At 38.7% G+C, this 27,793-nt stretch overlaps 1 protein-coding gene across 2 annotated transcripts in view; it reads left to right on the top strand.

The window, feature by feature from the left end:
* Window positions 1–27,793, top strand: part of NKAIN3 (sodium/potassium transporting ATPase interacting 3) — a 564,286-nt gene that overhangs the window by 285,098 nt on the left and 251,395 nt on the right. For both annotated transcript variants that reach the window (XM_070382343.1, XM_070382342.1), the window contains exons 2-3: window positions 188–325; window positions 7,599–7,679. In XM_070382343.1, the coding sequence (XP_070238444.1) occupies window positions 188–325; window positions 7,599–7,679 (219 nt within the window). The remainder of the gene's footprint in view (window positions 1–187; window positions 326–7,598; window positions 7,680–27,793) is intronic.

Below are 27,793 nucleotides of genomic sequence, written 5' to 3'. Positions count from 1 at the left end.
TAGTGTGTTTTCTGAGAGACATTGAATAAAGCGGTACATGAAATGGGTGTCACAATCTTAGTGATAACAGTGTCCATAAGTGCAATTGAAATTGACTTTGCCGCCTTCTCCAACCGTGAAGCCAACATTAACGTGGTCTGATGGTGCACAGGTTATATACTCATGGGCTCTCTTTGCTTTGTTGCAGCTCTCAGCATTAGAGAGGCAGATCTTTGACTTCCTTGGCTTCCAGTGGGCGCCCATTCTTGGCAATTTTCTACATATAATTGTCGTCATATTGGGTTTGTTTGGAACCATTCAGTACAGACCTCGATATATTGTGGTGGTAAGTCTTATTTTTAACTTGTGTTTTCATATAAACACTGTAAAACTGTTAGGAGAAGAAAAAATTATTTCAGTTGTTCTTTCTGATATAATATGGCTTGGCTGTACTGGCCTTCATTACTGAATTCTGTGGAGAGATGATTATCTGTGGGGAAGAAGGCTCAGTGAATGTTTACAACGAAAGCAAACAACATGACTATGAGTGTGAGATGCATAGTGTAACTGAAATCAAGATTCACAAGGAAATTTAAGATGAGTTTCAGTAGAGGATGACCTGTGGTCTTGATGTTAGATGATCTGTAAATGTGCATTAACTATCATTTCAATCATGTGTGTCACTAACACTAAAAAACAAACTTGCCTAGCCATAACTATTTACTAACTGAGAAAAAGCAGCTTAGCTTTAACTCGTGTAATAAATGCATGTGCATTTAGTTCATGAAGTGAAGTGAAAGTCGTTCAGTCACGTCTGACTCTTTGCAACCCCATGGACTCACGGAATTCTCCAGGCCAGAATACTGGAGTGGTAGCCATTCCTGTTTCCAGGGGATCTTCCCAACCCAAGGATCGAACCCAGGTTTCCTGCATTGCAGGCAGATTCTTTACCATCTGAGCCACCTTTATTTCGTCAGATCAGATCAGATCAGTCGCTAGTTGTGTCCGACTCTTTGTGACCCCATGAATCTCAGCACGCCAGGCCTCCCTGTCCATCACCAACTCCCGGAGTTCACTGAGACTCACATCCATCGAGTCAGTGATGCCATCCAGCCATCTCATCCTCTGTCGTCCCCTTCTCCTCCTGCCCCCAATCCCTCCCAGCATCAGAGACTTTTCCAATGAGTCAGCTCTTCGCATGAGGTGGCCAAACTACTGGAGTTTCAGCTTTAGCATCATTCCTTCCAAAGAAATCCCAGGACTGATCTCCTTTATTTCATACTTATCCCCTAATTTACAGCATACTATATATTGCTAAACATTTCTCAACTTTGTGAAGATAAATTTGAAACAAACCCATGCTCCAAACTATCACATACATTGTCAGCACATCCTCCATTGTAGGAAAATTTAATAAGGAATATTCTGTGCTCCACATTTGACTGGAAGTGATTTTCAGTAATTAGTTCTCTTTTCTAGAAGGGAATATTTTAGGCTACATATATGTATAAGTAGGTTATGAGAAATACCAAGCAAATGTAAGGAATTGTAATGAGGAGTAACACACTCTAAAATGCTCACTGAACCTGAATAAATATACAGTGTTCAGTAGAATTAGTGAATATTTTCTTGTGATGTGAGTGATTGTGTCACTAGAAGAAAACCAAAAGACTTAGAAGCATGCCATCTTCCTGTTTTGGTTTAATTCAATCACTCCTATCAAAAATAAGAAAGTTATAATTTTTTTCTATAAATGCATCAACTCTCTGAGTCTCAAAACTCACTTTGGGAGTATCTTTCATCGCATCACACAGAGGTGAAGGTAGCCAGCTCACAGCAGACTCTGTGCTCGAACTTGCTACCCCGGGTACAGGAGAGCATTTCTGTCCCTCGGCTGACTGCAAGGGCTAAACAGTTCCTGCTTTATTCTTCTTCCCTGAAAGAGAACCTCTGCAAAGCCACCATATGATCTACTAGAAAGATGTTTCACAGAGTTGGACTTGCAGCATGAAAGACTTTAGTATGCATAATATTAAACTCTTATTGGAGTCTGTGTGTGCTCAGTCGCTCAATTGTGTTTGACTCTTCGTGACCCCAGGGACTGTAGCCCACCAGGCTTCTCTGTCCATGGAATTCTCCAGGCAAGAATACTGGAGTGGGTTGCCATTTCCTCCTCCAGGGGATCTTCTTGACCCAGGGATCAAACACGCGTCTCTTGCATCTCCTGCCTTGGCAAGTGTGTTCTTTTGCACTAGCGCCACCTGGGAAGCCCCGAGATTCTGCCCTAGAATTATTTAAATCTTTATTATTTCATGGGTAATAACAATCAAGAAGTTTTACATTACTTTAAAGGCAGAAATGTTAGCTAACTTGATAGTTTTTGAATACAGATTAACACTGGAATTAACTGTTAAGCTACTGCTACTGCTAAGTCGCTTCAGTCCTTTCCGACTCTGTGCGACCCCAGAGATGGCAGCCCACCAGGCTCCCCCGTCCCTGGGATTCTCCAGGCAAGAACACTGGAGTGGGTTGCCATTTCCTTCTCCAATGCATGAAAGTGAAAAGTGAAAGGGAAGTTGCTCAGTCGTGTCCAACTCTTAGCGACCCCATGGAGTGCAGCCTACCAGGCTCCTCTGTCCATGGGATTTTCCAGGCAAGAGTACTGGAGTGGGGTGCCATTGCCTTCTCCGAACACTGGAATTAAAAGTAACCCCAAACTTCCTCTAAAAATTTAAAAAAAAAAAAAAGGAAAGAAAAGAAAGCCAAGTAAGTATGCTACATCCATAAGTTAGTTCTTTGGACTTTTATACAAAGGTCCACATCCAAAGAACTGCAACTTGCTTTCATTTGAATAATTATACAGCGAAATATGGGGCTTCCCAGATGACTCAGTGGGTAAAGAATCTGCCTTCCAATGCAGGGGACACAGGAGACATGGGTTCGATCCCTGGGTCAGAAAAATACCCAGGAGGAAGAAATGGCAATCCACTCCAGTATTCTTGCCTAGGAGATCCCATGGACAGAGGTGCCTGGCAGGCTATAGTCCAAAGGGTCACAAAGAGTCAGACATGACTGAACACACATGCACTCTGTACATAGGGAAATATCCCTACTATGTCATCATAAATCTTCCACCAGAGTTACTGTTTAGAATGGCAATTAAGAGTATTAGGTTCATATTCAAGGGTCTCAGATTTAAATCCCCCTGGACATGTATACTAAACTCCAAAAACTGTTAGAACAATGAGTGAGCAAGAAACAGATCCTTTTTAAAAAATAAGCATAACATATTGTGATACTACTATATCTAATTGATACACATGTGAATGAATTAATGAATGGTCTTCTTGGTAATTGAAAAACAAGCTAAGGAAGTAAAAAATAATTTATGTTATAGACTAATTGCTCAATGAGAAAAAAATATACTGGGAGACTTCTAAAGTTCATTTCAATTAAAAAATGCTGAAATATACTCATAAAACTATGCAATATCCTGGAAGCCACATAGAACAACATAAATGGGTTTTCATCTTTATAGGCACTGTCTAATTAAATTAGGATTTAAAGTATGTGTACTGAACATAAGCAAAGTAGGATAGATAAATAGTTGATAGATTATATGGAGATGATGGGTAAATAGATGGGTAAATAATTATGCAGAGTGAATTTTTCTTTACTTTGAGAAGTTACGTCTTCTATACTGCAGGTATATCTATGTGACTGTCTGAGTTTGTAGGCATACTCCATGATGACCAAAAGATATTTGTTAAAAATGGAATGTATCTCTTTTTTTTAAAATTCTAGTTTCAATTGCATAAATAAGTTTGTTGTTGTTCAGTCACTAAATTGTGACCTACTCTTTGCAACCCCATGAACTCTAGCCCACCAGGCTCCTCTGTCCATGAGATTTCCAGGCAAGAACACTGGAGTGGGTTGCAATTTCTTTCTCCAGGGGATCTTCTGGGACCAGGGATCAAACCTGTGTCTCCATTAGCAGGCAGATTCTTTACCACGGAGCCACCAGGGAAGTCCTAAAAAGAAATTAATCCTCGTCAAAAAGATGACAAGGAGGATAGCCAGTATCTTATACCATATGTTGTCCTGATACTTTCTACCTCAGCAAAATTCCTTTGGATGTGTTATTAGTGCCGCTAGAAATCCTTCCTTTTTTCTCTATGTACAGATTTGGGTCTCAGGTGCACACTGAGGTATGAAGTTTCCATCTCAAAGCAATCCAAAATTCAACCATACTGATATTTTTTGTTCTCAACAGGCCAATGTATTAGAATAAAGAAACTTACAATATTACTTTTAAAAATCCCGATGTCTATATAATGCATGACACATTAATAGCAAAATAAGAAATCATTTCAAAAATATAACTGGTTATTAAATATGTATGAATGAAGTAAATTTTTGATAAATTGGTGAATTGATCATTTTATAAAATGGAAAATTTGGGAAAGTGTTAACTTGCAAATTAACCTGTAGTCCTTTTCCTAAAATTTTTTCAAATGAAGCTTATCATTTGATGCCTAAGCACTCCAGCTCTTGCCAGAGTGCTGTCCCAAGTCTCACACTAACTACGTGATCAAATGATTACCTCTCTACCTTGGTCTTAGTGTGATGACTGAATGACTTAATCTATGTAAAGTGCTTAGAAAGGAACCATCGAAAGCAGCTCAGTAATAACTGTTGTTATTGTTAGGAATTTCAGAGCTGACAGTTGGAATCTATAGTACTCAGCCTGATCAATTTATCTTTGAATGTTCAGAAGTGACATCAAGAGTACAACTTGTGATGTATCAGAATACACTTCCATCATGAAGTTTGTGCCTTGACTTTAAATAGATTTGCCTCAATATTAATTTTCTGTAACTCTGAGTTGATTTACTTTTCTAAAAGAATACTTGGGGTATAGGTTTGCAGTCCTAATCATTAAGAACGATGTGGTTTTGCAGTTAATTTGGTTCATTTTCTTACTTTAGTCCTGCTTTATTTTATGTCCACCCCTTAACCTTTATCCCTAGATTTTTCCTCATGACTTAGTGGTCTGCACTGCTCTTTCACTCAATTATCTCCATAATTAGACTTATGTAGAATGAAAAATGTCCAATACCAGATGCCATCTTATTAGTAACATCTTTAAAAATTTGTTGTGGTTTTATGACTTTATCAGTTTGCAAAAAGCATACATTGAGGATGTAGGTTAGCTATTTTAAGTTTTCACAAGAATAATTTGTGGGTCAGAAAAGTGCATTTCAATGTATTTGGTGCATTTTTAAGAAAACATGTATGACCCACTCACACTGGAAGACTCCTTAACAGAAAATATCAGCAGATCAACAGTATCTGCAAATACCAAAAGCCTCAATGTATATTTTAACTGATGTTAACTTTTTGGCATATTTTCCAACTCCTCTATAGTTCTAGTGACTTTGGAGCCTTAACTCATTATTATAAATGTATTACTCTTTAAAAATCATAAATGATAAAGATAAAAAATGTAAATTGAATTTTAGAAAAAATTTAAAAGCTTCTGATAAGGCTTCTAGTAAGGATATGGCTGTTTTATAGTGTTTAAAATTCATGAGCCTATTATTTGGCAGAGCATAGAAGAAACTAATATTAATAAATTATTTTAATACTTAGTTTAATATTAACAATAAGTTATTTCACCATTTATCATGATTTAACAGTAGAAAGCAATAACTGAATTAGTATGTCTATTTAAGAATTCATAGATTTTTGTAAAATCTATGTAAAATAAAATAAGCAACCCATTGTATTTGGTGTATTCATTTTGCTGCTGTGGCAAATTCCTTCCTCATTCAAGCTGTCCTATATGTCAGTTTTCCAGGCCTTAGTGTCTTTGTCTGCTTGAGAAAATGACTGGATGCAGAAAGAGAAAAACAAATATCATATATCAATGCAGGTATATGAAATCTAGAAGAATGGTACTGCTGCTGCTGCTAAGTCGCTTCAGTCGTGTCCGACTCTGTGCGACCCCATAGATGGCAGCCCACCAGGCTCCCCCATTCCTGGGATTCTCCAGGCAAGAACACTGGAGTGGGTTGCCATTGCCTTCTCCAGTGAATGAAAGTGAAAAGTGAAAGTGAAGTCGCTCAGTCGTGTCCGACTCTTAGCACGCCATGGACTGCAGCCTACCAGGCTCCTCCGTCCATGGGATTTTCCAGGCGAGAGTACTGGAGTGGGGTGCCATTGCCTTCTCAGAGAAGAATGGTACAGATGGACCTATATACAGGGCAGGAATAAAGATGCAGATGAAGAGCACAGACTTGTGAACACAGCGGGGAAGAAGAGGGTGGGACGAATTGAGAGAGGAGCCTTGACATGTCTGCACTACCATGTGTAAACAGCTAAGGTGAAGCTGATGTATGACGCAGGGAGCTCAGCTCAGTGCTCTGTGATGACCTAGAAGGGGAGGATGGGTGGCTAGTGGAGGGAGGCTAGGGAGGGAGGGGATATATGTATACTTACAGCTGATTCATGCTGTTGTACAGCAGAAACCAACACAACATTGTAAAGCAATCATCCTCCTATTAAAAATAAAAAATTAAAAAAAGAAAAAGAAAGTGACTGGATGAATTGAACCCTAAGACCATCTCCTTTGATGACTCTTGATCTGAGGTTACCTTAATTTAGTCTGACTAATACTCTTGAGAAAGGCATTTCCTAATACACAATGCATTCATAAAACCAATTAATCAGTAAGGCTGGCATGTTTCGAGAGTTTGGGGATGTAATTGGAAGCTATTTTCCCATTATGGAAATATGTTGCTTATTTGCTCATCCTTAATCCTAGCTATTAATTTCTATGCTTTTAAAAAATATTTTACATGCTCATGTTATATATAGCCTATCATTATATTAGGGGCATACATTTCATTCAATAAAATAGTCCAACAGTTGAAAGCTGGTTAATTTTACTCCACATATCCATTTTTCCACATGATTCTAATTCAGTGATATGGAAGTGAAGGGTTTTGACTAATATTCCTAAAACCGTGATGATTTAATATTGTAACTAAAAGCTAGCTAGCTGATTAGATGGGCTTCCTTGGTCGCTGAGGTGGTAAAGAATCTGCCTGCAATGAGGGAGACCCAGGTTTGATCCCTGGTTTGGGAAGATCCCCTGGAGGAAGGAACGGGAACCCACTCTAGTATTCTTGCCTGGAGAATCCCATGAACAGATCCTGGTGGGCTACAGTCCATGGGGTCACAAAAAGTTGAACACTACTGACTAGCTGACTAGATAGCCCACAGAAAATTTGCATAATTGTAACCCTTGGAAAAGTTAGTTCTCAGAAAACAGAAATCGAACCAGCACTTGGATTTCACTTGCATCTGCAAGCCAGCAAAGCACTTTCAAAATAAATCTAGTTTTATTGACATCTACTGAAAGCAGTAGAAACTATTGGATTTTTAATTTCTAGAAATCTTAGGGGACCCCATAAGGAGCACTCTTCTGAGCATGCCCTGTTTCATCCCAGAAGACAGATTTATTGACATTTTTATTATCGACTTATTGAGTATACATTCCTTTCATCTCCACATTTTTCTTCTTTTTCTCTCCCCTCCCCACCCTTTCTTTCCAGTATACAGTATGGACTGCCCTGTGGGTCACCTGGAATGTGTTTATTATCTGCTTCTATTTGGAAGTAGGTGGGCTCTCTAAGGTAAGTTCATGATGGTTTTAAAGTACACTTTTAAAAAAAGTACACTAATAAATAATCTAAGTAACATTACAAATGGAATACTAATATATATACATCTTTACAGTGTACATATATTACAAATGAAATACTAAGTATATATAACAATCTAAATAACATTAAAAATGGAATACTAATATATATGCACATATACAGTAACTTAAGCAGCATTACAAATGGAATACTAAGTATATATAGTAATCAGAGCAACATTACAAATGGCATACTAATAAATATGCATATATAGAGTAACCTAAGCAGCATTACAAATGGAATACTAAGTATATATAGTAATCAAAACAATGTTACAAATGGAATACTATTCAAAAAAGAGTTTGGATATCATTTAGAAAAGAATGACCTTGGGAGCATGTTAATAACAATGAAACTCCAAAACAGTAGCCTTATAATTTATTTTGCTAAGCTGCAGTGGGACTCAGCTTCCAGTATATACTCATGTCCAGTTTTAAAAAGCCTCTCATCCCAGTGACCACAAGCCCCAAATGTTAAGTGAAAAAATGGCTTTAAACATTTCTTGTGTTTAAAGTGGGGAAAGGCATTGACCAAAATGTAACAGATATGAATAGCAAGTTGCCATCTTTGCTTGAATATCAATTCTGAGAAAAAAGTTTGACAGAGAAGGAAATACTCATTATATTTAAAGGGAGCGTATGTTTACTAACAACTATGTACATCAGTGTGTTGACTCCTCTGTGAATCCTGATCAGAGTTGTCTTTATGCATCATGATACAAATGTTATTTCTGTCTGTCTAGAACTCGTGTCAGCAAAACACACAATTTTCATTATGACTCTTGCAGAACTATCTTTTGATTACCACCCAAATGGAATAGCACCTTAGGTTAAATTTCTCATTATGTTTCTTAAGTATTTTTCTCATTGCAGTTGTCATTTGAAATCGTAGAGAAGAAACTTAACAGTATAATTACAAAAAAAATAAGAAAGTTTTAACCTATTTTTCTAGGTTTCTTGTCTTCAACTATCTTTGTGCCAGCTTATTCTATTGTTGCATAATAATGTCAGATTTTCTTTAAGTAGCATTTGTGGTTTAGATCTTAGAAACATTTGCCTTGACCAGCACAGAGACTTTTAGAATCGTTAGGCTCCATTGAAGTCCATAGGGTAATAAAGAATTTTTGATGTAGCTAAGAGCAAAGATCCCTGAAGGGTTTTCTCTAGAACCTTCAGAGTTGATTGTTCCACACTATAATAATTTTATAATTAGAACTTGTCATCATTTTCTTACATTGGCAAATGTATTCAGGAACCAAAAATGACATTCCTAAAACTGAATTACATAGAAATGCACCAACATCTACCTTTAGTATTTGTGCTATTAATTGCATTTCACCACTAATTTCTAAGACAGAAAAAAGGACTTAAATCAGTGCTCAGTTATCATCTGTAACATGCAGATTATAAAGTAATTTAAAAATGCAAATATTGTGAATAAAATAATTGTGAATAATAAGTTAAGCATAGCATTTTTCAACCCATAACATTTTCTGTTTCTTGATTTGAATGGTCAGTTTAAATCATGTTTTTATTTCACTGGATGGAAATCATCTTTTATTTTCTTCTCTGTCAACTGGTTTGGAATAAATTAGACCAGAGGAAATTTGTTCTATGGATTTGGCATCATAGTGTGTTGAAAAAGACTAAATTTCAAATCATAAGCCTTTCATTCAAATCTTGTCTGTAGCACTTATAAACCATGGGCCCTTAGGCAAATCGCTGAATCCCGAAAGTCTCTGTGAAATATAAAAACAGGACCAGCATCACCAATAATGATAGTAATCAGTGTTTGTTTGGTGTTTAGCATTGTTACCAAGTAGAAACTCAGGTAAGCTTCAAATGTGATGTGATTTTTAAAAAAAATTTTTTAATTAAAATTATAGTATCAGTGATTTGTCCCACAAAAGTTGATTTTGCTCTACTGCCCAAGATGACCTTTGTGAACTGTTTCTTGTAACTGGCTTTCTAACATTGATGTGAATGATGTGAATGTGAATTTCACATGAATTTCAATGTGAATCCTTGAAAAACATCAAGGATTTTTTGCCCCTCATTTCTTTGGGTTCAGAGTTTAAAATGTGGGTATAAGGTCCCAGTTATTCATTTTATGACCCATGCAGATGCCATTAAGCAGGCCACCAAGTATTCTAGATCATTAAAAAGACAGACGATTCCAAAAGGCCTAAAGGTTTTCTGTTGATCTCTTTCTGTTTCCTGTTTCCAAGCCTGGGAATTGCTCCCTGGCTAGCCACAGGTGAATCTCAATTCCAGTCTGTCGGGAATCTATTCTGAAAACTAGAGCAGCATTAAGGACCCTTGATAAACCCAGGAACCTCTGCCATTTTCCCAGGTGGTACCCTATTTCATAAAATAATCCTTGTTCACATGTGCGTCTTTATATACTTTATATACTCTCCAGAGTCCTCCCTCTCCTTCTAGTTCATGAAGTCATTTCTTGGAATTATATACTTGGATAGATTAATAAAAGCCTCACTCTACTTTGATTTTTGCCCAGAATGTCCATTGTAAAATGGTGAATCTTTCTCCAAACACCAGATTCAGCTTAATTTCCACAACATCTTTATGGATTTGGGTGTTATTCCAATGACAGGCACTACTGAACCATTCTTGTAAACTAATAATGTACTCGCTGACCATGAGTGATCATACCTCTGGCCTCTTATGGAGACTCTTGATCACAACCTTCAGATTTTGCTTTTGCTTGGCATCATGCTTTTGTCCCTGTGTCCTGAGGATCTCCCTGGACATTCTCCCTGAATTCTAGAACTTGAAGGAAATGGATGTGCTGTTTTAGGAAATGTGTGCCTATATGGTGAGATTGGGGATGACTATGGGTAGGTGACCAAAAGTGCCTGTACTTTCATAATCTACTGGAATCTCAGTTTCCTTTTCTGCAAAATGAGGAAAAACCACAGCATTAATTTTACTGTTGTTGTTTAGTCGCTAGGTCGTGTCTGACTCTTTGCGACCCCATGGGCTACAGCATGCCAGGTTGTTGAAATTGTTTGTAATTCATACAAAGAACTTAGAAAGGATCTTGGAATATTGTGAGGTTTCAGTAAAAAGTGGTTCTTATAATTGCCATCAGCATCATCATCTTTCTTATTAGTGAAAAATTAACAGACATCTCGATCCTCATTCTGCAAACCTGTGGGACATATATTTATTACTATGCAAGAGCTGTAAAAGAGGAATATGTAGGATTGAGTGACTTGTTTAAAAAGTATGTAACAGTCCCTTGTGCTAGGACCCCAGATCTGCATATTAACTTCGCAGCTGTAATACGATTAATTAAACCCTTTCCTTCAACATGTAAATAGCATTTTTGAAATACTTCTGTAGCTAGATTCTGCTGCTGTCTCTCCTGCTCCCCCTGGGAGGAACTTTATGCGTCTTTGGAGTCTCCAAGGCAGTTTTTCATGCTGTACTTTAAGATCACCAAGGGTACAATTAATAAGTTATTGCTGCTTCTTTGGAAGCAGACTTGAAATCATTTTTTTCTTCCTAGGCATCCATTCAGAATGCAAATATGAAAACCCAACTCATTTGTTACATTTAAAGATACTGAAAGATAAGTTATATTTGTTGTATTTGTTTTTAATCCCTCCAAAATTAAACTGATGCCTTAAGGCATCTTTTCGATTACTCCAAATTATAGAAACTTTAGGTTAGTATTTCTTCTAACTGTCATTTCCTGAAAAATGTATGTAATTTACTCATTACTGATCCTAGAGAATTTTCAGTGTGTTACATTTTCCTAGAATTCTGACTGTGTGCTACGGTGCATGAGCATAATCTAGATGTGAAAAACGAATGTGAATGGAGGAGGAGCTAAGATGGCAGAGGAATAGGACGGGGAGAACACTTTCGCCCCCACAAATTCATCAAAAGACCATTTAAACTCCAAGTAAATTCCACAAAACAACTTCTGAATGCTGGCAGAGGACATCAGGCACCCAGAAAAGCAACCCATTGTCTTCGAAAGGAGGTAGGAAAAAATATAAAAGACAAAAAAGAGACAAAAGAGGGAGGGACGGAGCTCCGTTCCGGGAAGGGAGTCTTAAAAAAAAGAATATGAAGAAATTCTCTGAAGACTTTTATTAACTATGAGCTTTGACCAAGAGTCTCCTAAACCTTAGGAAGAAGCCCGAAAGGGAGACAGGTGAACCCTCCCTGACACCTCCTCTGTACCTGTGTTCACGTTGCCTTCGCATAAAAGGAAAACTACCTACATTTGTTTCTCTGTATCCTGTCTATCCTGTCTTAACGGCTGCTTGTTTTCCATAGTACCTGATTTGTGGATATTTTGATTCTTAAAGAAATTTAAGCCATTTCTCCAAATGGCAATAATAGCACTTTCTTGTCCTCTTTTGACTTAAATCGTCACCATTCACTCATAAGGGTTCTCTTCTCTCGTGAGATTCTTCAGTCGAGTATTTCACCGGAGCAGTCTGGCAGGGTCAATGACATCATCCTTCTTTTTCAAGGTTCATTCTTATTACCCAGCCTGAATTGTTCCTCTATACTTACTGAGAAAAATCTCTCTCTTCATCAAGATTCCCTTTCCTTCAAGGATGAATTCTTCCACTAACTTTGGTTTGGTCAGGCACATTCAAGTAGGAAACTTTTAGACAATTCAGAGTTCCATGTACCAGTTATTGCATAGGAAACAAAACTGTCTCTCCCCTTCAGCTGCATACAGCCCCTCCATTATTTTTAATAAGCATTCTAAATATTTTTATGTCTCTAAAGAATTCTTTTTCTGTGGGCAGTTTCAAACAAAATCAGTGATACGTAGAATATGTGCGTGCATGCTCAGTCACTCAGTCATGTCTGACTCTTTGCCACCCCACGGACTGTATCCTGATGGAATCCTCTGTCCATAGAATTTCCCAGGCAAGAATACTGGAATGGGTTGCCATGTCCTCCTCCAGGGGATCTTCCCAACCCAGGGATCAAACTTGCATCTCCTGCATTGGCAGATAGATTCTTTACCACTGAGACAGCTGGGAAGCCCCTAAAGACGTAGTATATATCTTTCTTTAAATAAATACAACTTATTGAATCTAGTAATGAGTATTAAACTTGCATTTATCCTTTCCTTTGAATTTCTTCCTCCTTGAACATTTTTCAAAAAGAATCTTGAAATGTGATGTTTATGGAGGACTGAAGCTAGGATACAAAGTATCTTTATTTGAGAATAATATTATATCAGCAAATGATATAGGAATAGCATCCAAGAACCATGGCAAATGTATACCTACATTTGAAACTGTAAGAATGATATTTTACTGTTTCATGAGATGAATAGCATATCTATACCAATAAGAATCTTTGAAAAATGCATAAACTTTCAGTTTACTAGAATAACAAACTATTTCAGTTCTGAACTAATATATTGGTATATACTTATCATGATGTCCTGAAAGAATATTTTTATAATATTGATGCAGAAAGGGACAACTGAGGTGGCGGTGAACATCTATCCAGTTATTAAAAATGTATAAAGGAAGAACCATCACAATCTGATTCTGGGCATTAAATCAAAATGAAGCCCCAAAACTTGCAAATGTTTGTTTTTGTTTCCTATACAGTCCTTTCCCTAAGTGATGCAATTATTTTATATTTTTTTAAAAAGTAGCAAGGCGGTGTAAATATAGTTATGCATTTCGTATTCCAACGGACTTAAACTATACTTTTTCCCTTGGTCTGGGTCTAAATAAACATAACTTCTGAAAATAACATCTTTGGTATTCTTTGTGTGGTAAGATAATTGTTTCCCCCATAGCTTCTTTTCCACTGTAAAGAAAATTATAAGCACGTCTAAACTCAGTATTATATTTTCATAGATTTCATCAAATACAAACATTTTGAAACCCTTTGCTCAAAAAATCCAATTTGCTGCTATGTTATAGTCCAATGATGTATAGAAACCGCAATAACTAAGTAATTGCTGCAGCCTGGGCGGTGTTTGGAGTTTGTAATCACAAGTTTGTGTGATAACCTTGTACCCTTCTGTAGAAGTTCAAATATTTTTGTCAAAAGAACAGATGGATATATTATTTGATCAAGAGCGGCTCTGTTTATTGCTGCAGAGTAAGAGTTACTGAACAAAGCCTGTGCAAATATAATTGAATAACTGGGCTATTATCTCAGCTCAGTGGATTATAGTCATGAAATGGCTGTGCTTCTTTGAATAAACCATCTCCCAACTGTTCTGTCTCTTACCCTATTCCCATTGCTTATTACGTTGGGTAACAGATTCTGTGTACAAGTATGGTCATGGAAAATTAGTCTCCTGTCTGGGTCAAATCTGTTCTCCACTCAGTAAAGCTGACATGCCTAAGGCCTTGGTCACCTCTCTCTCTTCCCTTCCCTTGACTCCACTCCTCAGGGAGAAAAGAGAGGACGTAGTCAGCTTCTATAGCCAACCCTGAGCTGATGGTGAAGTTTGCAGAGATCCTGACCTCATGCCCGGCTTAGTCTATTCCAGTCCCTGGTAACGGCCACTGCTGATGTCACGGTCTCCACACTGGCTAATTCTTCCCTGCATACATGCTAAGTCGCTTCAGTTGCGTCCGACTCTATGCGATCCTTTGGACTGTAGTCCACAAGGTTCCTCTGTCCATGGGATTCTCCAGGCAAGAATACTGGAGTGGGTTGCCATTTCCTCCTCCAGAGGATCTTCCCAACCCAGAGATCAAACTCGGGTCTCCTGCATTGCAAGCAGATTCTTTACTGTCTGAGTCACCAGGGAAGCCCCACGTCAATTATATCAGGTACCATACTCACAGGCTCTGAGAATTAGGACATAAACTTCTTTGAGGCCCATATGCTGCTACCAGAGAGGTGCCAGCCATCTTAGACCATGAGGTAACCTTAGGGATATCAGCCATGCATGAGAATAATTGAGTACAAAGAAAAAAGGAGCCTGGGACACTAACTCCATGGAGATTTTATGTTAGCCCTGAATTTCCCACACAGACTTCTTTCAGATTAGAAAATGTGTTTAAGCCACTTTTTACTAAGCAAGCATTTACTTGGTCCAAAGCACTGTGCCAGGCACTAGGGCTCCATCCTATTTCTGCCTCATAAAATGTTCTTACCAGAGGAAAGACAGACATTAAATAAGTAATAGCAAGAGAATGTAACCAGTATTAGGATAATGAATTGAAAAGGACTCTTATACCATAGAACAAGCAACACAGTATCACCAGGATCAGGTAAGGTTTCCTAAGGAAGATGGGATGAGGATTGTACACCCTCAGGAAAGAACAAATACCATGCTGACCTTCATAGACACAAATGCTGTTACTGATTTACCATTGGAGAGAAAAGTGCTTTGAGCTGCTATTTGTTTTCAACTTCCTATAATGAATTTTGTCAGTCCACCCACCTCCATCCTGTACTCTTTTCCCAGACTCTCCTCTGGCCCAGCATATATTGGAGAGAGAACTCCATAGGGTTACATGAATCAGAGCCAAGGTCACTACCCTTAGAAGGTGGTCATGTAAGGACCACAAGGGAGCTTTCGGGTTATACTTGATTACCAGTGGCCTGAAAATGATCTGTTTAGGCACAGCTGGGAGAAAATACCAGAATGCTAGATATCCTTTTGAGATGGTCTGGAGTTAATTTTCCTGAACATCAACAGACAAAATGAATGAATGATTCACAGACTGTAGCATACGTACTGCGTGTTTAGCTTCTTAGTTGTACTGGGTTCTTTTTGGCCCTTTAGACTGTAGCCCACCAGGCTCCTCAATCCATGGGATTCTCCAGACAAGAATACTGGAGTGGGTTGCCATTTCCTACTCGAGGGGATCTTCCTGACCCAGGGATCAAACAAGAGTCTCCTGTGTCTCCTGCATTGCTGGTAGATTCTTTGCCCGCTGAGCCATCAGGGAAGCCCTAAATAGACAAATATGATCCTCAAATATGAGGCTATTTCCTTGCACAACTGCACTGTTTAACTTAGAGCCAGTCAGTGATTCAAAAAGTATTTCAAAGAAGGACAAACATGCTTCCAGCAAAATCCTCTGTGTGCTGCCAAAAGAAAAATGGCACTGAGTTAAAGAACAAGCACTCTATCCCCACACTCATTTTAGCAACCAAAATTCAATTTGTCAAGATGTCTGGAGAGTTGATTTGACCCTTTTTCTAGAACAAAAATGCAATGGTTTGATGGCATCCTTTCTGCATGGACCATCTGTATTTTAGCTTGTACATATAGTTCGTCACTTTGCACTTGTCCTTAATTGTAGAATTAATAGAGAAAACACTTCCTCCATGTATTTGAATTATCAGGGTCATTAAGGCTATTTTAAGTATTAGTGTACGACAAGGCTCTGTCCTGCTTCGAGGCAGCAGAGAACAGCAGCAGCACTGATTGTGTAGTAAGCTGCCCTCACCCTTAAGTGAGATCCTGAGACAGAGGATAGTTGTTATTTCCTACATGCAATTAATTTTATATGCCCAGAACATTGTGTGCATTTCACTTTAGTATAAAAGGCATGCAGGCTACTGGTCCCTGAAATCAATGGCAGTCAGAAGAGCCTAGACATTGGGTGATCTGATGAATAATTTAAGACTGATTTGTTAACTGTGCAGAAGTGAAGTTAGCCATGCAGGGAGACACATTGTCAATTGCCAGCAATTTACTATGTTTTTGAAAACCACAGGCAGCAATTTACAGAAAAGATTAGGCCGGTTACTGTACATGTGTGACATTTTCTTGATTTAAGATGTCAATCTGGAAAGCTGTTCACTGACAACTGGAGTTTTGGAATGAGCTTATAAAGTTTATGAAGAACTGATTTTACCTGAGAGTGTCTGTATTTCTGCCCTGAGGGACCCCTGAATGCACACCTCCTGCTGGAATTAAATGTGCATATGCAAATGAGCACTGTCAGAAAGGGCGATGCACCTGCCCTGGGACCATTAAGCATCTTTGCATCACTCGGTGCTCTAATGCACTTGTCCCTGAGAGAGCATGGTGATGGTCTTTGTTTCTCATAGGAGGAAGTCATTGGCCATATATTTCTTTAGTCCTGTGCCATCTCGGGGGTGTGATCACTTTCATCCTGCATTGGAAGTTTACTTTGCTCTTCTTCATAAGAAGGTGATTAAAGGGAAATCCCATTTTTATTAGTGTAATTTCTTTCCACTTCTTTTCCCTTTTGGGATTGACTCAGTAATGATTTCTTCATATTTGAATTTGTAAAAAAGTAAAATGAAGGAAGCCTTAGCACTTGGTGGAATTTGATACCATAAAGTATCCTGGGGGTGACTTCTATAGGAAGAATATGCATCAAGTATAGCATCTCATAATTGAAATATGACAAAGTATAGCCTAGGATTGATCATTTTTGGAACTCTACCCCAAAAAATGGACTTTTGTTATACTTTTAAATTTATTCCCAGTGTTTATGTTATCAACTTCTCCAAGAATTCCTAGCAGGCTTAAATGTTGCAAATCAGGGCTGTAATCATAATTCTTCTTTTGAAATTGTAGATGCCAATAGTAACTATATATTTTAAATGAGTTTAGTTTACCAGACAAGAGACAAGTTGAGTCTTTATGTGTGTCATTGTTAGTAATGAAATCAATGTGAAAACTAAGACAAATACCTTCTTTCCTCTGCCTTAAACTTTTTCTCTATTTGCCCCTCTGATGAGATTTATAAACTTCTTTACAAATTAATGGAAGCCTTTGTGTTTTCTTTAATCATTTCCCCCATGTTTTCCTCAAGAGGAGAAAACAAGATGACCTTTTGATAAACTAATTTTTATCTCCCATATCAGATATTAAAAGCAAAATATAGAATTCTAGAAATTTATCATTTCGACTCATTGGAAAGACCCTGATGCTGGCAAAGATTGAGGGCTGGAGGAGAAGGGGGCAACAGAGGATGAGATGGTTGGATGATATCATCCACTCAATAGACATGAGTTTGAGCAAATTCTGGGAGGTGATAAAGGACAGGGAAGCCTGGTATGCTGTAGTCCATGGGGTTGCAGTGAGTTGGACACAACTGAGCGACTGAACAACAACGAATATTAATATTAAGCCACAACTCTGTCTTTACCCAGAGAGCTTTTTTCTTAATTTAAAAAAATCAATAAGATTAAAGTTCACATGAATGGGCAACTTCTAAAATATTACATTAAAGACCAACACAGCTCTTCCTTGGCTCGGCAGACCTACTGTCTTGACACATAAGGCAATAGAAAAACACTCCTGGCAAACACATGTAAGCTTTTAATTACACTGTCTTGGCTTTGGGTGACTATTTAAATCACACGGTTTCCTTGTTCATTCTTTGTCTATAGTATTTTAGTGTGATGTGTGTGTGAGGGGGGGTGTGTGTGTGTGTGCTGCAGTCGTGTCCAACTCTTTGCAACCCATGGTTTGCAGTCTTCATAGCCTGCTAGACTCCTCTGTCCATATATATATATATACTTTCAGAAGGGGGAAAATATTGGCTTATTAAGAGATAGCTGTGTTGTAGACAATAAAATCAAGGTTTTATCTGTTTGACTAAAGATTAGATTGGAGTATAATAATGGTAGCAGCTAACAGAATGCCTTGAATCTAGAAGGCTATCACCGTTGTTGAAAGACATCATCAGGACATGAATTTCCAAGGTTTCAATCAAGATGGGTTTACTCACCAAGGCCCCTTGCCACCTGGATCAGACTGTAATGATTTGGACTTGATCTATCCCTTTACCTTTAGAAACCCCCTACTTTATTTTTCACTAAATCATCAAAAGCCTCATGTACATTATTATGAATACCAAACAGAGAGGTGGTTTATTATTACTTTGCATTTATTTTGTATTTTCCTTCAAGTACCTAAAGGGGTTTTACAAAACATGACAGCAGTCATCAAAACACTTTGTCAGTCATGTAAGGCAGGAAATAATGCTGGTGTAAATGTGCCAGAGACATAATGCTTACTGAAAAATGTTCATTTTCTACATGTTTTTCAAGAGATAATCTTTTTAAGGAATCTTCTTTAAAAGAAGTTCCAATTGTATTAAGTATTTTCTTTTCTCAGCATTGGAGTCAGACATTTTAATGCAACAAATTCATTGAGCATCTTCTCTGTGCCAGGTTTTATTGTAGGTGCTGAGAATACAACTGGGAGATGAAAAGGACCTGCTCTCATGGAGCTTTTATTGTAGTGAAAGAGACGTAATATATAACCAAATAAATTCATGATGTGATATCCTGTGTTAAGTGCTATCAAGAGAAAAAAAAAGGCAGAATAAGGGAATAGAGGGTGACTTCATGGGAAGATGGAGTTTAGAGGCCCAAGTGGCAGACAGGAGCAAGCCATGCCAAGATACAGGAAAATGCCAGATCCCCGACATAGAACGATGCTCAGTGTGTACCAGAAACAGCAGGGATGCTGTGCTATGTCCCCAACATGCTGTGAGTGTGGAGAGCTAAGTAGGGGTGAGATCCTGTAGGAACTTCATGGGCCATGGTAAGAATCTGGATCTATCCTCAATGTAATGGGAGCCCAATAGAAGTTGGAGCGAAGGAGAATGACAGGATCAACCTTGGTGTGGCTGTCACGTAGGAAACAAGAATAGAAGCAAGAGGACCCATAGACAGACGATTCTGGTGATCTAGGGAAGAAATAAGGGTGGCTTGGATTAGGGTCGTGGCAGTGGCAGAGGAGACAGTACAGTATGTCCCCTGCATACAAAGGAGTTCTGCTCCCAGAGCATGCTTTTAAGTCCAATTTAGATGGGGAAAAAATGGAAACCGTGACAGACTTTATTTTCTTTGGCTCCAGAATCACTGTGGACGGTGACTGCAGCCATGAAATTAAAGATGCTTGCTTCTTGGAAGAAAAGCTATGACAAATCAAGACACCATATTAAACAGCAGAGACATCACTTTGCCGACAAAGGTCCATCTTGTTAAAGCTATGGTTTTTCCAGTAGTCATGTATAGAGGTGAGAGTTGGGCCATAGTGAAAGCTTAGTGCCGAAAAATTGGTGCTTTTGAACTGTGGTGGTGGAGAAGACTCTTGAGAGTCCCTTAGACAGCAAGGAGATCATACCAGTCAGTCCTAAAGAAAACCAGCTCTGAATATTCTTTGGGAGAAGTGATGCTGAAGCTGAAGCTCCAATACTTGGGCCACATGATTCAAAGAGTCAACTCATTGAAAAGACCCTGATGCTGAGAAAGATGGAGGGTAGGAGGAGAAGGTGGCGACAGAGGATGAGATGGTTGGATGGCATCACTGGCTCAATGGATGTGAGTTTGAGCAAACTCCAGGAGATGGTGAAGGATAGGGAAGCCTGGCGTGCTGCAGTCCACGGGGTCTCAAAGAGTTATACACAACTGAAGTGATTTAGCATGCACACAGAGAGAGTGGGATTGAAAGTTCCAACCTTCTAATTGTGTGGTTGCTTCCTTCAGCAACCAGCTCTCTCCCCGAAGCTATCTAGGACTTTTGTCTCCTAAGAGTCACCTCTTTAACATAAACTCGGGTAAGATGGAAAGGGGCTCCTTGTGAACAACAAAAGACACTCTTATCTCAGGAAATTCCAAAGGTTTTAGAATCTCTGTTCCAGGAACTGACAAATACCAAGTATATATTTTTTATTATATATCACACTTTTTAATTACTATCCCACTGAGAAAAGAACTTTCGAAGGACCCTGACACTAGGTGCTAGGGTTCATCCAGAATGAGAAAGACAGTACAGAGGGCAGAAACCAGGGGAAAGAAACAAAGGAAGCAAGGATTTGAGGGTTTTCTGTGTTACCAGGCAAGTTCCCAGAGGGTGCTCATTTCACCCTGCCATCAGTCTTCCAAAGGAAGTGGTCTTTCCCCTTAATTGATAAGAAAATGCAAGGTTTAGAGAAGATAAATAATTTATTCCTGGTCAGACAACTGATGTCTGGCAAATATAGTTTTTAATCCCAGGCTGCCATCTCCAAGACTAAGATCACATCCATTGTTCACAGTTTCTTCTGGTGTATAAAAGAATCACAAAATGGAAGAAAACAAAGAAAAACTGGGCCAAACATGTTACTGTATTCACACCTTCCTTCTCCACCACTGAGGAGTGTTCCTATTGCAGCAGCCTGAAAGCCTGAGACATGGGAAATTTATGAAGAAACAAAACTCTGTCCAAAGAGCTGACACCAGACTGTGTGTGTTAAGTAGCTTCAGTTGTGTCTGACTCTTTGCGACCCCATGGACTGTAGCCCACCCCCTTGGACTCCTCTGTCCATGGGATTCTCCAGGCAAGAATACTGGAATGGGTTGCCTTTCCCTTCTCCAGAGGATCTTCCCAATGCACGGGTCGAACCTGGGTCTCCTGCATTGCAGGCAGATTCTTTTCCTTCTGAGTCACCAGGGAAGCCCATAACTCATTGATTAGCCTCATCCTCATGCCTGCCAAGGAACCTTTGCAATAGACAACAGCTCCAGCCATGTCACCAAGTTTAGTCCTGCCTGGTGTCCCCTTCATCCCATTCTGAAGACCAGGGTAAAACGTCTCTGAGAAGTTAAGTCTGTGAACACACACTATATTCGTGGTTAAAAGGAGAGTCAAACATAGAATGTCAGACCCATATCCATGAACATTGCCAGGGTGTGAGTCAGGGGTGGACTTGGAAGCATTTAAATGACCTTTTGGAATCCAGAAGCTGCCTGAGCGGTCAACCCAGCTGTGAGCAAGGTGAGGAGGATGTAGCTAAGAACTGAGCCAGTTGAGAGCTACTGTTCCATCCATCTGTCTCTGAAAACAGGCATGATTATTGTGAGTGCCCCACTTCCAGTGGAGAATTAATTGTGGTGGCTTGTCTTTTTAGATTTTTTCCGCTTATTTATTTTTATTTTATTCAGTATTTTTCCCACTTATTTATTTTGCATCACTTTTCCCTTCATTAGAAAAAAAGGCAAGCAATAAAATAGATATGCTACACTTTTTTTTACAGTAGGGCTGTTGAATTAATAAACATTCTGTATGTGTGTGTTGCTATAATGTGTGTGCATGCTCAGTCGTGTCTGACTCTTTGCAACCCAGTGGACTGTAACCCACCAGGCTTCTCTGTCCATGGGATTTCCCAGGCAAGAATACCGGAGTGTGTGGGCATTTCCTACTCTAGGGGATCTTCCCCATCCAGAGATCGAACCCGTGTCTCCTGCATTGGCAGGTGGATTCTTCACCACTTGAGCCACCTGGGAAGCCCCTAATAACATTCTGATTTGGTTCTAATGTTGCTTGTTAGACCTCAGGCTCCAGCTTGGAGAAACCCTATACTTAGTTGGCAGGAAACTGTAACCAGTGATCTCATGAGAAAATGATAGTGGACAGCTGTTGTGCTGCCATCAGATAGATGCGAATATTTACCTACATTAGCTGAACTCAACTTGGCAATTCCTGCACTGAGTCACTTATATTTTCAGGAGAAGGGAAAGATTCAAGCTTGGAACAGCTGATACATACAGGCAAAACATATTGAAAATACATGCCAGTGTTTTTAAGGGTCTTTCTAACTACTGACAAATTGGTAAGTGTTACCGAACCAGGTCTGGCTGCTTGCCACTTAAAAAAAAATCAATACTGGCAAAAGTTGGTAGAAAGAAAAGCTGCTTTTAATCAGAATGCCGATAATCTGGGGGGGTGGGGATGGGAGGACAGTGGACTCAGTGTTTGGCCATGAAAGTTCTCAAGGGAAGAAAGGAAGTAAGTCCAGGTAACCACTGAGATGGGGGATCAGAATGTCACCATCTGCACTGCGTCCAGTCTGTGCGCAGGCCTGTGGACTGCTCCTGAGCTTCCTTTAGGTGCAATCTTACTCACAGTTTGTTTTTGAGATTGTTGAAGGGGAAGTTAGGAAGAGCTCTGGTCATCTATTAAATACTTAGTCCTCATTTCTACTCCTCTGATCAATGGAAAGAACCAACAGAATAGGCAAGGTATTGTATAATCAAGATTTGAAAAGTGTGCTAGGACCTGAAATGAGTAGAGTGTGGAGGTGTTTGGTTCAAGGTTAGTGACAAGACAAAGGGACCTCCTACAAAGAGTTTCTTTACTGCCAAAAGCTACTTACAAAATGCTTAAGATGTGGGAAAAAAAAAAGTGAACAACATTCTTGAGAAAGCAAGTGAACTAACCTAAGGCTAGCCCTGAAAGGAAGAACTGCAGGTGTGGACTTAAAATTTTTTCACAGCCTAAAACTTGAGAGTTATGTCTTATTCTGTGGGAATTTTAGGACTTAAGTCCAGGAGGCAGCATCTCTAGTAACCCTGAGGGAACTGCTTCGAAGAGGCGAGAGGAGGAGTCAGGTTATATAGAAGTTTTGTAACAAAGGGCAGGCAGTCTGGATGCCAAAAGATGATTTTTAATGAAAGAAAACCAGATATCCAAAATTAAGGAATTTAGCGCATTTCTGTATAAGAAGATGCAAGCGTCTGGGCTCACTGAGATCATTCCTTTGATATGCACCTCAGGTTCTGAGGCTGGTTTCATGGGTTTTCACATGCTGAGTTTCTTCAGCACTCATCATAGGAAGCGGCTGCAATTGCTGATGACTGTGACCTCCTTTGTTTACTGATATGTCAGGAAATATCCATTTCTCATAGGGATGTGTTATAGACAAATTGTATTAGCAAGTCTTTGTGGTCAATCAATGTAAGGGATGCCAGGGGTCATTTGGAATATATTTGATTTTCACATTCTGTGATGACTTTCAACTCAAATCTGACATAAGAAGCCAATACATTTTGCCTGTTAGTATCAATTCTTAGGGCTTCCTAGGTAGTACAATGGTAAAGAATCCACCTGCCAGTGAAGGAGATGTGGGTTCAATCCCTGGGTTGGGAAAATACCCTGGAGGAGGAAATGGCAATCCACTCCAGTATTTTTACCTGAGAAATCCCATGGACAGAGGAGCTTATTAGGCTACAGTGCATGGGGTTGCAAAGAGTCAGACACGACTTGAGCACGCATGCACACATAGAGATTCTTAGAGAACTGCTACAACTACATTTATGTTACAACTAATGCAAGAAGGAAGACAGTGAGGAAGTAACTCTGATTTTTTTGGAAATAAAAATTAAGTTTTATTCATCTCCATCCACCTCCAGCCTCCTACCACTTTTTATGTATCAGACCCCTTCTCAACAAAGGCAGATAGTAATGATCTTATTAACATATTAAACAATGGCATAGAAAAGGCTGACATTTCCCAAAGCTTTTGTTCAATGATTAAAGTAATGAAAGTTGCCAGTTACTCAGGCCAAGCCTATAAAGGCCTTAAATTCACTCACTGCCTGAAAGGTCAGGTAAATTAAAGGATAATATAGGGCCAGCCTTGAACAGTCTGCGTGCGGTGATCTTGAGTGCTCTTAAAAGTGGCTGAAACTCAGAGACCTGGCATTAATTCTAGCCAGCTTCCTGGTATTGATTAAGAAGTAATCGCAAGTGCTCATTTGTGGGCAAATTAAGAGATAAGTCCTTTTCGGAAGGTCATTTACATGTCTTCTTTTTAATTAATATTACTGACTTGAAGATTTGCAGTTAAATTAGCCCATTAATTATAAAAGCCATCAGTTTGGAGAGTAGGAAAGGATAATTTATTTAATATCAGATCCAGATTGTCAGTAAATTCCCATTTCTTCTGATACTTTGCTAGAAAAGGTCTGAAGTTTTCAAGTGTTGGGTTGGCCCAAAAAGTTTGTTCAGGTTTTCCTGTAATGTCTTATAGAAAAATCTGGAACGAACTTTTTGGGCAACCCAATATGAGTTGAATGGGTGGCCACGACTTAAGCTGGCTTATTTTTGTTATTGCTGATTATAAATGTAATATATAAACATTTTTTAAAAACTTAAAAATGTATTGAATTAGAATGAAGAAACAACTCTTTCTCCCTTCCACCACTTGTATTTCAGCATTCCCATTTGTTAAGCTCAACATATATATAGATTTTGTTTATGTGTAGGCACATTTACATAGTATATACACAGCTTAGCACATATATAAAATAGATATACTCTAAATTTGTCATTACTTAAAATATTTTCATATTTTGCTTTTTCACATGTTATAATAAGAGCACTTGACTATGTAATAAATATCCTTTGAAAACCACATTTGATTATTTTTTTCTTTTAAGACAATTGTAGATGCAATAGAATTGTAAGAAATAATGCAGAAAGAGCTGATATATCCTTTGCCCAGTTGCCTCCAGAGGTTGCATCTTGCAAAACTATTGTACAATGTCACAACAAGATATTAAGATTGGTTCAATCAAAATAAAGAGTAGTTCCATAACCAAAGATCACCCATGGCACCTTTTACAGACATACGTGCTTCCCTCCCATTGTTAATGTCTCGGTTCAGTCGCTCAGTCGTGTCCACCTCTCTGCAACCCCATGGACTGTAGCACACCACGCTTCCCTGTCTATCAACAACTCCTGGAGCTTGCTCAAACTCATGTCCATCGAGTCAGTGAGGCCATCAAACCATCTCATTCTCTGTTGTCCCCTTCTCCTCCTGCCTTCAGTATTTCCCAGGATCAGAGTCTTTTCCAATGAGTCAGTTCTTTGCATCAGCTGGCCAAAGTAGTGGAGTTTCGGCTTCAGCATCAGTCCTTCCAACGAACAGTCAGGACTGATTTCCTTTCGGATTGACTGGTTGTATCTCCTTGCAGTCCAAGGGATTCTCAAGAGTCTTCACCAACACTACAGTTCAAAAGCATCAATTCTCCAGTGCTCAGCTTTCTTTATAGTCCAACTCTCACATCCATACATGACTACTGGAAAAACCATAGCCTTGACTAGATGGACCTTTGTCAGCAAAGTAATGTCTCTGCTTTTTAATATGCTGTCTAGTTTGGTCATAGCTTTTCTCCCAAGGAGTAAGTATTTTTTAATTTCATGGCTGCAGTCACCACCTGCAGTGATTTCCGAGTGATTTTGTTAATGTCTAGAAACCACTTATTTGTTTGTCATGTTTTTTGTTTGTTTGAAGAATGTTATATAAATGGAATCACCCAGTATATAACTTTTCATCAAGCATAATTCTCTGGAGATTCATCCAAGTTGTTACATGTATCAGTAGTTGATTCTTTTTGCTTGCTGAGTATTTATTCCATGATATGGACGCACCGGTCTGTTTAACCATTCACACAATGACAGACATCCAGGTTGTTTCCAATTCTTGGCTATCATGAGTGAAGCTGCTATGAACTTTTGTGTACAGGTATTTGTGAATATGTTTTTACTTCTTTTCATTTCTTTCAATGTGAAATCTTTCTGGGATAGATGTCCAGGTGTGTAGCTGTTGGATCATTTGGTATTTACATCTGTAGTTTCATGTAAAACTGTCAAACTATTTTGTAGCATGGCTGTACCGTTTTACTCCCCACTATGAATGCTTGAATGATCTAGTTTCTCTGTATATTCACTAACATTTGGTCTTGTCACTGTTACTTATTTTAACCATTCTGGAAGGTGTATAATGCGATCTCATTGTGGTTTTAATTTGCACATCCTTAGTAGTTAATGCTGCTGAATATCTTCTCATTTGCTTATTTGCCATTGGTGAAATATCTCTCCATGTCTTTTGCCCATTTTCTGATTGGATTTATTGGAATTTCTGATGTTAAGCTCTGACACTTTTTTGTAAATTCTAGATACTATCTTTTGTGAGATATGTGGTTTGCAAATTTTTTCCAGTATGTAATTTTTCTTGTCATCCTCTTAACACACTCTGTAACAGAGCAAATGTTTTTAATTTTGATGAGATCCAACTTGTCAGTTTTTTCTTCTTATGGATAATACTTTTCCTGTCAAGTCTAAGAATTCTTTGCTAGCCCTAGATACTGATGATTATCTTCTTTTCAAACTGTCAATGAAAATTAATCAGTACATCTAAGAAAGAATTGAAAAATTGTATTTAAGCCAGATTTGAGGATTATAACCCAGGAAGAGCATCTCCAAAAGCTCTGAGAAATGTGCCTACTATCAAAAGCACAGTTATATAAGCTTTTTGATACAGAAGACTATACATCAAGTAATGTATTATTGAGTTTACACAATCCAAATTTGTATTATCATGGTGGGTTATGTGACCCCTTACAAGATCCAAAAGGAATGTTATCTTTTAAAGAGTTGTCTTGTTGATGCTGGGAGAATGTTGCTTGTTATGGCTGAGCAAGTATTCCTGCCCATGGGAGACATCTGTTGTTGTTTAGTCACTAAGTCGTGTCTGACTCTTTGCAACCCCATGGACTGCAGCACTCCAGGCTTTCTGGTTCTTCACTATTTCACGGAATTTGCTCAAACAAATGCCATCCAACCATTTCATCCTTTGTTGTGCTTCTCCTCCTGCCTTCAATCTTTCCCAGAATTAGAGTGTTTTCCAATGAGTTGGCTCTTCAGATCAGGTGGCCAGAGTGTTGGAGCTTCAGCTTCAGCATCAGTCCTTCCAATGAATATGCAGGGTTGATTTCCTTTAGGATTAACTGGTTTAATCTCCTTGCTGTCCAAGGGACTCTCAAGAGTCTTCTCCAGCACCACAATTTGAAAGCATCAATTCTTCAGCGCTCAGCCTTCTTTACTGTGCAACTCTCACATCTGTATATGACTACTGGAAAAACCATATCTTTGACTATATGGACCTTTGTTGGTAAAGTGATGTCTCTGCCTTTTAATACAGAGATCTGGTCAATGCCTAATGCATATACACAATGTGGGGAGAGAGGAGGCCATAGTACAGAGAACAATTTTTATGTTTAATTTTTTTTTGTGCTGCCATAAAATGTGACTTTAATTTCACTAAATATTTCACAGTTTTATGTTTTAAGTTGGTGACCTATTTTGAGTTCATTAATTTAGCTGTAATTTTATTCCCTGTGTAAGATTGAATTAAAATGTTCACAATGAGGTAACTTGTTTTTAACTGTTGAATCTAGAAATTCATGGATGAAGTGAGGCTGGGAGAGAAAACAGCATAATTGGATATTAACTGAGGATAAACT

Source organism: Bos mutus, chromosome 14 (assembly GCF_027580195.1).
Source record: "Bos mutus isolate GX-2022 chromosome 14, NWIPB_WYAK_1.1, whole genome shotgun sequence".
In the NCBI taxonomy this organism is placed as follows: domain Eukaryota; kingdom Metazoa; phylum Chordata; class Mammalia; order Artiodactyla; family Bovidae; genus Bos; species Bos mutus.
The sequence above is the reverse complement of the archived record's forward strand: the minus strand, read 5'-3'. Positions and strand labels throughout refer to the sequence as shown.